The sequence below is a fragment of the Oxyura jamaicensis genome, chromosome 7 (genome assembly GCF_011077185.1).
Source record: "Oxyura jamaicensis isolate SHBP4307 breed ruddy duck chromosome 7, BPBGC_Ojam_1.0, whole genome shotgun sequence".
Classification (NCBI taxonomy): domain Eukaryota; kingdom Metazoa; phylum Chordata; class Aves; order Anseriformes; family Anatidae; genus Oxyura; species Oxyura jamaicensis.
In genome coordinates, this window is record NC_048899.1 from 16,041,691 (window position 1) to 16,053,750 (window position 12,060).

Sequence of the window (12,060 nt, forward strand, 5' to 3'; positions counted from 1 at the left end):
AACTTTGCTGATTGAGGGGTACCTTTAGGATGTCCGGGAGCCTGAGGATGATACCTAATGTCTGTGAAACGTAAATGACTGAGTGTACTTCACCTGGGAGGAAGCCCAGACAGATTACAAGTCCCTGCATGTAATGTGTATCTGTTGGACTACAGAGGGAATATTGCATGCCAGATTAATTCTATATGCTATAGCTGAGGAAGAAGATGGAGGTCACTACACTTTCTTACATGTTAAGTTTTTACAGTTTATTTCCTCTTTTTTTTTTTTTTATTCTTTTATTTTTTTATTTTACAGGTTTTGTTCCATGAATTTTCAATGTCAGTATCATAAATAAAAGTGTGAATGGCTAAAAGCCACATTAAATTACTGCACTTTCCCATTCATTTATTCATTTTGGAAGTCTGAAAGATATTTCAGGCCCCATATCAGCTGTAAATACTCATAGTACTGTCTTTGCCATCAACCCAACCTCAATGTTCATAAACTCTGGACAATAAAAATAGCACTCAAATTGCACTACTACACAGCCTGCAAACTGCTTAAACAGGCAATTTGAAGTCTGTCAGCATGATTCATGCTTAACAATACAGTGTATTTGAGTATGAACAGTAACAATCTTGAACGCTAGATGGCACTGACTTAATGGCAAAAAATAACCGATAAAAGTATTTCCTTTCATCACTTAAAAAGCTATGACTAGGATAACATTGGTTGCTGGTACTCCTTTCTACTACTATTGTTTTTTCAGTTACCTGGGAAGAGGTCTGTACATCTCATAAATATCTCCCAGTAGATAAGGCCTAGTGCGTACATATCTACTTGTTTCAAAGCAGATTCACAGTCCCTCAAGTTCACTGCTCCTTCAAGCACTTCTGGTGCCATGTAACGGATTGTACCAACCTGGAAAAACATAAAATCCAAGTTTCAAATCAAGAAGCAATATCCAAATCCAATTCATTATGAAGGGTTTGTGTTGTTGTTTTTGTTTGTTTTTTTAAATATCCTACTTAGATGTTTTCTATAGCTAAGATGGAAAATGCAGTTCTCTTCAAATAAATACCCTCATCTTCTAGACTCGTATCAGTAGCCTAGTCGTAATAAATCCCTTCCCAAGCTCTGTCACTTTTTCATACGTACTGTAACAAAATAACAAAATAACATTGTCCCTTACTCAGTGTTCTCATGTGTAAGAAATGCAGAAATGTTTCTTCTTCCTGAAACTACTCTGTTCAACACCAATGTACATACCATAATAGGGGAGGGATGCTGCTGAACAAGGAACTTGTTCTATTCTGGACTGTCACCAAGGCTTGCTCCTACACCTTCCTTATTCAAAGGTTATTATCAGCTTTAGAAGGCATCTATTTATTTTCACTAGGGACGATGTTAGATTAGAGCCGTCATTCATCAGCCCTTACAGGACAGTATTTTGTCTAAGGGCTATTTCACATCCCTGCATTTTAAACAGTGGTTTCCCTGTTCGTTCAGTGAACAGAGATCTAAAAAGAGCACCTGTGCACTAGGTATTATTATTGTAATGCTTTCTAAGGGACGTTGATTAGTACTGCGAGACATGCTTTGAATGAAATGTAAAGATTTACTGTAAAAGCACATAGACAACAAATATACTGAAGCATTTGGGGGACTTTCAGTCTTCGTTTAAAACAACTTCACTGTATTTGAGTAGCCTATGTTCAGATGTTAGCATATTTTTGCTTATATATGTAATATATCTAAACATCTAGCAGATGTTTTTCCACAGTGTTCCTTTAAAATCACCAAAGGATGCAAATTCTGTAGCCTTCCTCAGCAGTCCTTTCCAGACCTTCACTGTCTTCTGAAGAAATGTTTCTTCATAACTAACCTAAGCTTTCCCTCCTACAACATAAGGTCATTACTTTTTGTCCTATCCAAATTGAATGGAGTTTATTCCTTTCTCTTTTAAGCACTTTACATATGTGAGAACTTGTATCTGTACTTCAGTAGACGAAACAACCTGAAATCTTTCAATCTTTTCTCAGAGGTTACGCTTCCGAGCATCCCCCATTATTCTGTCCTGATCCCTTCTCAGATGGTCCATGTCTTTCTACATGCATTTATTTTCCCAGATATATCCACATTTAAAGTCCATAAAAGTACAACTTCCAGCTCCAGGGCTGCCAATCTTTCAAAATACTAGGTTTGTTTTTGAGTATTTTGACAATAAAATCAGTCTCAACCTGTCAAGTTTTCAGCCACTTCTACCCCTATTGCACCAGTTCCCCCTTAAAAGAATTGTACCACCTTAATATTCACCTTATAACAACTGTTTCTCAATGTTACTCCCATACTAATCTGTCCTCCTTTATATGCTGGCTTATCTTTATTTATACTTACCTCACTAATGGCAGCATTATCTTCCTCACCTGGGCGTACTAGTCTGTTTCCAGTTAACTTCATGGAGAGTCCAAAATCACTAATTACACATGTTCCATCATTCTTTACCAGTACATTGCGGCTGTTCAAGTCACGATGGGATATTGCAGGTTTGTAATGGTCTATTTGGACATATGAAAGTGCTTGTTATTATTTGAGCAGTTCTACTGTTCAGCAAAAGGAGATAACCTCATTAGGTCTGCTCACCTATTATAAACAGAAAATAATCTTTTAGAAAGCTAACATTTTTGCTTCTTTATAATGAACTCCACAGTATGCTATTTGTTGAAAACTGACTGGCATTCGTAGCTTCACCGTATCTATACAACATATTAGGTTACTGTTATATACAGGTTTAGTGTTTGCCAATAAGCTTTCCCAGGGATATTTCAGCATGATTTTGGCAGGGAATACATTGTGTACTTAAGCACAGACCTGCTGCCACAGACCTGACAGCATTCCAAATGTCCTCTCTCATATCCACAGTCCTCTGTCAAATACAGCACCAGCTATATACATTATAATTGAGATTGGCAGAAGATACGTAGATGATATTATTCTAGAGGAGCTGAACATGTTAATCCTTCAAGGAATTTGGTCTTTTCCAAAGAGTAATCTCAGTTGTTCCCAGTTTATGTGCAATTTATGTAGTTAGTAAAAGCACCAGCACAATAGAACCAATTTTACTGTGGAATTCTTTCTACTCCCTGAGCTCATTTGTAGCATTTACAGATTAGCCTATGACTGTCTCTTCTTTGTGATGGAAGGTTTACACATTTTCTGGCTGCTAACGGACACACCTGTCTGCACATTTCAAAATGATGATAGCTGCAGTTTCAATGGCACATAGAAATACCAAGTTAGGTATTTTCAGTCTGGCACTTCTAACAGCATCTTCAGTTTTCATTCTGTGCTAGAGTTGATGCTTAACATTTGAAATATATGGTTTGGGACTTTAATCCATGTGTTAGCACCTTAATGTGGAATTAAGATTATCATTCTTTTATTTATCGCCCAAAAGCTAATGCTTCAGTGCCAGACCATATACTGCAGCCTGTTATATCACAGATATCAGAATACCTGTTATATAATCATGATATTTCAGATGGCTGAAATTCTGGCTGAAGCAGATGAGCAGAGATATATATCAATATGTCAGCAGATCCAACACTCTAATATAACACAAAAAAAACAGTAGTATCATTTGTACACAGAGAAGACTATGCTCACACCCTTCAGCAAATACCAAGAGATACAATAAAACTACAGTGGTATTAGAAGACTGAATTATTTTTATGTATACAGTTCACACACACACACAAAAAATTGCTTTGCTGATTTGTGCCTGAGCTGCAAAAAAAACAAACAGAACACTCCATCTGCTTGATCTCTGTTCGACAGACATCCAGTGCTTCAGGTCTTCAGTAATCCGTTGCCATGATACAGCAGCACTGCTCAACTCTGCCTCCTCCTCTTGCCTGTCTCTGGGACTCTGCTGGCTCTTACTCCCTGTTTTCATGGAAGTGTCATAGGCACAGCCCACAACAGGGAATTGTTCGAAGGAAAGAACATATCAGAAGTACTGAGTAATCTCTATTTGCATTCCTACTCACTGTACTGTCACAAAGCAAAAAGAAAGGCAGGAATCTTCTACCTGACAGAAACAGGAATATCGTGAACACCCTGGCATCCCTTCCCGGCCTTACCTCCTCGAGGTAGCTCTGTGTGCAGGTACGCCAAGCCCCTAGTTATAGAATGTGCCAACCGACAAGAGCTCACCCAGTCACTTGTGTGGAGACTCAAATATTTGCACAGTGAACCCTAACAAAAATAAAATAAAATAAATACTGAATTAAAATCTTTATCAAGTTGAATGATTAAGTACAAATCTTTAAGAAGGACAGTTTTATCCATTGCTCCTGAAAGGTATAATTCTGCAACTGCTTCTGTGTATACCCAGATATTATAAAACACAAGATTTCCACTGATTTTTAATGGTGCCACTTGGTTTATGTAAGGAAGTAGAACAGAAGGTTTATCATACATTGCATAATAATAGGGGTTGCCTTTAGGAGTAATGACAGTTATAAAACAAAAGCAATATATGCATTTCTTTTTCTCTTCTGTAAAAGTTTTCTCTGAACAAAAGAAGGAGAAAGGTAACTGCAGATATAGCAGCCAGGGTGACTAATTAGCAGACTTTGAACCATTTGTATTTATAGAAAAACAGAATATCCCTGACTTGCATCTCCCCTGCTATCCTATGTTTATTCACTGAAACAACAACAACAAAAAAAAACAAAGAAGGTTCCAAATAGGAGTGAGTCCACATACACTGAAGAAACAGGAAAAAAGAATATCATGTTGTATTTTGTTGTTGTTGTTTTGTTGTTGTTTATTAATTTCTGGTAGAACCTTCAAAGAAAACCAAAAGAAAGGGTGTCAGTTATGACACTGAAATATTCTAGAAACTCAAACTGAAACAAGAGCCAGATCCTGCAAACTGTAACACCTTTGAGCAGTTTTTTTGTACAGTCTTCAATAACAATATGTTCGGTTTAAACAAAGCAACCCCCCATACATAAATAACAGTAAGTCCAGCCTTCTCTGCATGTTTATTATAAAATAATGGTTATTTATGACTACTGATGATTCCCTTTTGACTGTTTAAATATTTAATCTCAAAGATGTACCAGTACATAGCATCTTACTATCACAGCTGCAAATAAAAAACACTATTACAAAATCAGTTAAGTGACATTTGATTAAAAAAAACAACAGTGGGTATTTGCCATTTGAGTGCATTTGGAATCAACATTCAGGTATGTAACATAGGCACAATTCAGATGGATGCACATAGATACCATAATTTAAAATGGCTGAAGTCTTAGATTATTTTTTTTTAAATCCAACACTAAAACTAAACCCCAGTTACTTACACTCCTTAATATAATTACAAAAATCTTTCAACTTCTCAGATTTAGACTGTACTGAATAAGAAACCCATAAACAGATAACCTCCTTGGTGAAAACACAGACCAAACACCACTCACACAGGTTTACACAGCATTCTTTTTTCATTGCTTAAAATGCTGTCATACCAACTTTGAATACATTTCAGTAACAACAAGCTGAAAATCCACCTAATAATGAATTATAAAGAATTTTACCTTATTTTTTAAAGCTTTAAGAAATACAAGTATACATTAGCTTTTAGCTATTTCCCCTTTCAGTTTTACCGTAGCAACAAGCCCCAAATCCAAAATCAGGGGTGCGCAAAAATTCTTGTTACTCCTTGAGGCCTAAATCTCAGGCTTAATCCTCTCTCTACTCAAGTCCACATTTGATAAGGCAAAGTTGTAAAATATGAAATACTGAGATAAAATAGTTTGTCTACATATAAACTTAAGGTAAATGAAGACAGACTACACAGTTCAAAATATATCCACTTCTGATGTATACTCCCTCACACTTAGTTTTTGGCTCCTGCCTAGCACTAGACTCTTTGGGTTCAGGTATGATTACTGCTATAGTGCTCATGGCAAAGATTCTTAAAGTGCAAAGCTCCAGAGGCTGCGAGCAATTCTGGTATTAGAACAGTTTCCTCATTTGCTTTGGACAAATTACTGTGCTATATATACTGTACTTTTTTTTTTTTTTTCCTCTCCAAAAAATAAAATCAAGAGATGCAAGGACTGACTGCCAGAAACTTAGGTGCAGTAAAAGATTTTCTTGGTTTTGTGGGTTGAGATTCCAACTCATTCTCATGGAGGCAACACGACTGTTGTAGTCTAACTGGGAAATAGCATATAAAGATCTCAAACCAACTTCAAGACCTTTTCGCTACAAAGTTTTCAAACTGCTATATATTTTTAAGATGGCTGAGGAGTGTGATTTTATGTTCTTAGTGAAGTTCCATATAAAGGACAACCAGGAAGAGTTTTAGTCAAGATAGTGAGAGATTTGTAAATGAGATTATTCTTTTTCATGTTAAATTGATGACATTTGTTCTGATTATGACTTTTGATTAAAATTATGGTTTTGTTCTAACAATCATAAGATTCTACTATGTGTTTTACAACAATTTTTCATTTGTTCTAAAAAGACATGCATGTTTGAATACAAGGGGCACAATTCTATGACTATTCAGTATTTCGTGCTGTGCTATCCATTGCAACTTACTCATTGCTTATTCACCTGCCATACCTCACAGTACCATCACAATAACATGTTGATTAGTCTATACACGTATCCTCCCTTTTATTACTTGCTCCCCTACCTTCATCCTTCTGAATGCATTTGGATAATAGTATCATTTGGTTTAATCTGGTATGTCTCGCTTTTACCCAGGCAACAACAAAAACAAGTTTCTGTGTGAAAATGCTCCATTTTGCGTTTCTCCTATTTTCAATAAGGAAAATTTTTCCAGGGAGAATGATATTTTGGATGTGGAGTATTTCACTTGCACATCTTGCATGGGTTGCCCCTTATTGAAATAAGTTTTATGAGTATAGTTTGAATGGTGCCATTCCCTTTTAGTAGGGTTTCCACAGCAGGGTTCCTTCCCTGCTGTTAGCTCAGCATACAGCAGAACATCTGCTCACTGAATTAAGGACCATACTGTGCATTAATTACACCTGCTGTGCACTTTTTCCAATGACTTCCAAGCCACCAGTGGATTGATTTTAGGCTAATCTTGCTGTTTTTAATACCATATTGGGAAATAATCTGATAATATGATGTTATAAGCTTCATCTGTGCATTTAATCAGATTGTTAACTGATCCTGTTTATAGAAGCAACAAGACAATTTTCAACCAAATTACATTTCAACTAAAAATCATTTAATTCAAGAAACCAGCAAAACCAGATCACCTGTTAAGACAGTTACGTTAAGCCCTCCCAGGAACAGAATATTCACTTGATTTCACTCAACTCAGCTGAAAATAAGCCTACCCTGCCACAGAAGGCCAGAGCCAAAGTGCTTTGCCACTGTGCATACAGCATGGACAAGACTGTCCTTTCCTGTAGTCATTTCTAGTCTTTGCAATCTCTTCTTAAATGTCCATCTCTTATAAACTGACACAATCAAGCGTGTTCTCACTTTAAAATTTTCAATTAGAATATTCATTCTATATTTGTGAAGTGATAAGTTGTCTTAAACTTGGATATATATTTAGATATTTATACACAAATGCAATTTAAATTTCAACACAAGCATATATGTGGAACTTGAAACATCTTAAGGGAAAGGCCATCATTACTCCTATTTATGGTTCTGTTTCTTTTTGCTACTTGAATAAGCAGCTTTTGTCCTGCCGGCCCCCTAACAAATCAAGCTTCAGCCATCACCTTTGCACACTGGAAAAAATACAATGAGTTCACTTACTTGAGACCAAAAAGCTCATTAAAGCATTATTTAACAGAACAGTTAAAATCCTTTTCTACACACAAGGAAAAAAAAAAAATAAAACGTGAATCGTAAATCTTTGCGTTTTCATACATGCAACCCCTCAAGTACATATTTTATGATTTTCTGCAATACACAATTCACATTTGTGAATTTGTGTGCATTTTAAAAATATTTTCGTTCTGTGTACTCACACGCACACACACAGCGTTAGGAACTCAGATCAATTTATCTGAGGATGTAAGCACTCAGTTAGCTAAGAAAATTTGAAGATACGGTCCTTGAAAGTAATCCTGCCTTCTTAAGAATTCTTCTATATCACCAATATAGGGTACAACAAAATAAATATGGTATTCCCTATAAAGCTTAAAAAAGGTAACAGGAGCCATTATGTTTCATTGTATTAAAAAAAAATAAACACCCTGCCATTTACAGCTACTAAGTGAGGTTATAAGTACCATAATAGAGGTGTAATGTTTTAATACTAAGTAGTTTTAAGCTTATTAACTTATTTTTAAGCAAAAATAACTCTTCAAATACTGTCTTCAATTATTCAACAGTTGATTTTAAAAAATGAACTATAACCAAAAGCAAAATATTACAATCAAGAATTTAAGACTACATTTTAAGACTACATTTGATAGTAGTAACTGAGAAACCTTAAAGGGTATTACAGTAAGCCACACTAAGGTTCATTAAAATTGTAGTTTATATGGATTATTTTAACATTACACGAGGCAAAGGTGACTACTGTGCAAGAAGAAGTCAAAATTATTGGCCAATAATGAATTGCATCCTTTTTATGTGGCTATTGTTAGGAATCTAAACTAATCAAATTGATTTCTTTGAAACACTTACATTGGGATAATATTCCATCACCAATAAATACTCCATACGCCCGTCTGCAGTGAACCTCTCATCTCCCACAATGAAACGGGCAATGTTGTCATGTTCCATCAGTGGAATCCTGTAAATGTTCCTCTCATTGACAAAGTTCTGACGATTAGCAAAAGAAAATACTTTCACAGCAACTGGGCGTTCATCTAGGGAGCCTTTATACACTGCTCCATATCGTCCCCGGCCAATCAACTGCAAAAAATTACATAATTAGTTCACTAAGTAATAAACAAAGGCAAAATCAAAGTTTTAACTCTCCAACAATTATATGCCAACCTTTATAATTAATTTCACTGTAAAAACAGTGAATATTTTGTATTGAAAATCAGAATACTGTCATAAAAGGTATTTTGGAGCTGGAAACCCTAGCACAGGCCCACTTAGATCTGTGTTACTACGTTGATCTATAGTCTGAACAGCTGATAAATAAATCAATCTATTCAGCAGCTTCATATGGGATATCAAAATCCATAAGCTTTATGCTGAAAAAGCTCTTTAATTAAACTTTTGACTACTAAATATTTATAGCTTTTATGTGATCAATTTTAATTAACTCCAGAGATCACAGGCATTAAGCTACACATATTAGGTTTAGGGTAGCTTTACAAGCCGTACATTTTAGGTTAATAATGCATTTGCAGTGCAAGATAGATACCAAAAGAAGTAATCAGGTTTTAACAGAAAGATAGAACCAATTCTCTGCTACCTGTGAATCTTTGTTCTAGCCTCCACTGTTAGTCCTCACAGAAAAGCCTTTTTCATCTCCATGGCAACTGAAGAAAGATGTGATCTCTGCTCTAAATCAGAACACTGGACCACCCTCATGAAGAGTCCTAGTTTCTAAACCTCAAAACATTCTAACTACATAAGAATTTAAGAATCTATTGAATTCAAATCACTTACAGGCACATCTAGATGTGAAACAAGCATCTTTTTACTTTTTAAAATGCTTACAAATGGAGGAGGAGGGGAAAGCAGAAGAGATTATAAACTAATGATTTTAGAGATTATAAAATTATGTAACATGAAAGTTTTCTAAACTAAAGTATCATTTAACAGGCAAGACTTTCCGTTTTTCAGACCTCCCAAGGCAGAGTCCTCAATGTGGATTGCAAAGTGACAGTAAATCACCTCAAGATACAAATACAGAATATATTCTACCCACAGACACAAAAGGCAAACACAGGTGTAGAGTTTGTCCTGCAGCACCCTATGGCTGGAGGTGAGGTGGCAACTCCTAGGATTTGAGAAAAACAACAGAAGATCCTGTAGATCTCTCCGTCAAAGAAGTTGCTGCTTTTTCCAAGACTGTATATCAATATAAGCAATTTCATCTGAGGCTTTGCCATACTTCTACAATATATACCTTTGTACTCTTGTAAACTCTACCTTAAGTACTTTTTTTTGGCAGAGGGCACCCAAATTTCTTTGCAAGTTAGTCTGCTTTCCCTGTTTGCCCAGAGCACACCACAGTGAGGACTACGTCTGCAGCCTGCATCTGTAGCTGTAATTTCTAATGGGCAACAAGAAAAAAAAGCATCACTAAACTTCTTCTTTCAGCCATTCTATTTATTTATTTTTAGCTAAAAGCTTTTAAAAATTCCATGCTAGTTCTACCACGTATAGCAATAGAAAACAAAATTCTGCAGGTTTCTGGTGATACATCTAACACCAACTCAGTGGAAAGTTCTGGTTGGCCTCTAGTTGCCGTGGAAATATAGAGTACCTCACTGTGAATAATGACAATATGTAAAAGCACTACTATTGAAATATATGGTCCTATCTGCAGTCAGTTCTGTGCTCCAGTAGTGCTACCAAAGCTTTGCAAGTTACTACTGTAGGATATTGTACTTAAAGCAGTGTCAAGCAAAAAGAAGGATTTTTGATGCAATGCTGAAATACAGCACATTCCAACTCCCCTTGCATCCGTTACCTTCCACTGTTTAGTATTTTCTTTTTAAGGTAGAATGTGTTGTAGCTAATACCAACAATATTGCTACCAAAGCCAGGCAAAACATAACTGCTGTAACCTTCTATTTCTTGCTTTTAAACTGTGATTTAGCAGAAAAGATTACAGAACTGCGCTGATACATTTATTGCTGTAAGTATACATGAGAAGTGATAGAACCACAAGTCTTTCACTGAAGAAAAATGAAGATTAAGAAACAAGTTGAACATGTACCTCCAATAACTTCAGATTGTCCAGATCCAAAGAGGGCTCTGATGCTGCTGCCTCCATCATGTTCATACTGTGCAAACCTTGTTTACGGTCTCCTGTATGGAAAGGGGTGGGAAGGGAATCAGGCAGTTTGAGGATGGGTTTGTGTTTTTTCGACCATATTACAAGAAAAAGTAAAACTTACCTGGGACTTGGTAGAAACACATAGCATGGACATGACAAATAAGAAGGAATCCTCTAAACTTTTCTGAGTCAGTAAGATCAGTAGTGAAAGTGCTGATAACTACAGACATCAGGCTATTGGCTAAACACATTTTGATAATTGAATGTCATTGGCAGTAAGTGTAAAGCCTGTTTACAGCTTCACTTAAGCTTTCTATGTTGAGTAGACGATTTGTTGAGGAAAAACGAGCCTCAAAATGCCAACTTAGAGAAATTATTATAAATCTCTCTGAACTGTTATGAAAGGGATATCATAAAATGTCAGAGAAGAGAAAGAAGCATTACATACAAACATGTAATAGGGACTGGGAGAGAAGACAAGACAAATAAAATTTTGATAAACAGTCAAAAGAACAATATAAAAAAATAGGATCATCAAACACTACCTGCAAGCATTCTGTATCCAAAGAACAGAGCAGCAATCAAAACAGCTAGTACAGAGACAGATGCAAGGGCAATAACTATCGTCTCATCTCGATGAAAAGAATGAGAAGAATCTGAAAGAAAACAAATGAAAACTCTTTAATTGTAAATTTGAAAAAGTCAGGGCTATAAAACATGTAATTGTTATTACAGCAATGAGAAAAAAAATTGTACTCTGGTTTGTAAGATCTTGCACTAAACTACTTTTCCTCCTAAAATCTATGGGAGCTGATCAGCTCAAACACAGCTGAATGCACATTCATTTGCAGCTTTCCCCCATCTTTCATTGCCAACACACAGAAAAAGACACCAAGACCCAAAAGCAAGTCTTTTTGTCTAGACGAGTTCAGCACAGCCATTCAAAGACAAACTGATACAGTCTTGCTTTGCTATCAGTGTCTTCATCAAGTTTCCTGTTATGAATCAGGCTTGTAACCTTAACCCCACCCCCAAATGAAAATCTAGAAGGTAGAACTAAGGTAGAACTAAGGTAGAACTAAGGTAGAACTAAG

General features: G+C 36.0%; 1 protein-coding gene and 1 long non-coding RNA gene across 2 annotated transcripts in view; one reads left to right on the plus strand and one right to left on the minus strand.

Moving 5' to 3' along the window:
• The window catches only part of LOC118170003, a 41,940-nt gene that overhangs the window by 22,331 nt on the left and 7,549 nt on the right, over positions 1-12,060 (plus strand). The gene's annotated exons all lie outside the window — the stretch shown is intronic.
• Positions 1-12,060, minus strand: part of BMPR2 (bone morphogenetic protein receptor type 2) — a 103,722-nt gene that overhangs the window by 14,665 nt on the left and 76,997 nt on the right. Inside the window, exons 4-9 of the mRNA XM_035331880.1 lie at positions 11,512-11,622; positions 10,907-10,998; positions 8,686-8,916; positions 4,125-4,239; positions 2,380-2,540; positions 756-903 (exon numbers count right to left, since the gene is read on the minus strand). Of these exons, the coding sequence (XP_035187771.1) occupies positions 756-903; positions 2,380-2,540; positions 4,125-4,239; positions 8,686-8,916; positions 10,907-10,998; positions 11,512-11,622 (858 nt within the window). The remainder of the gene's footprint in view (positions 1-755; positions 904-2,379; positions 2,541-4,124; positions 4,240-8,685; positions 8,917-10,906; positions 10,999-11,511; positions 11,623-12,060) is intronic.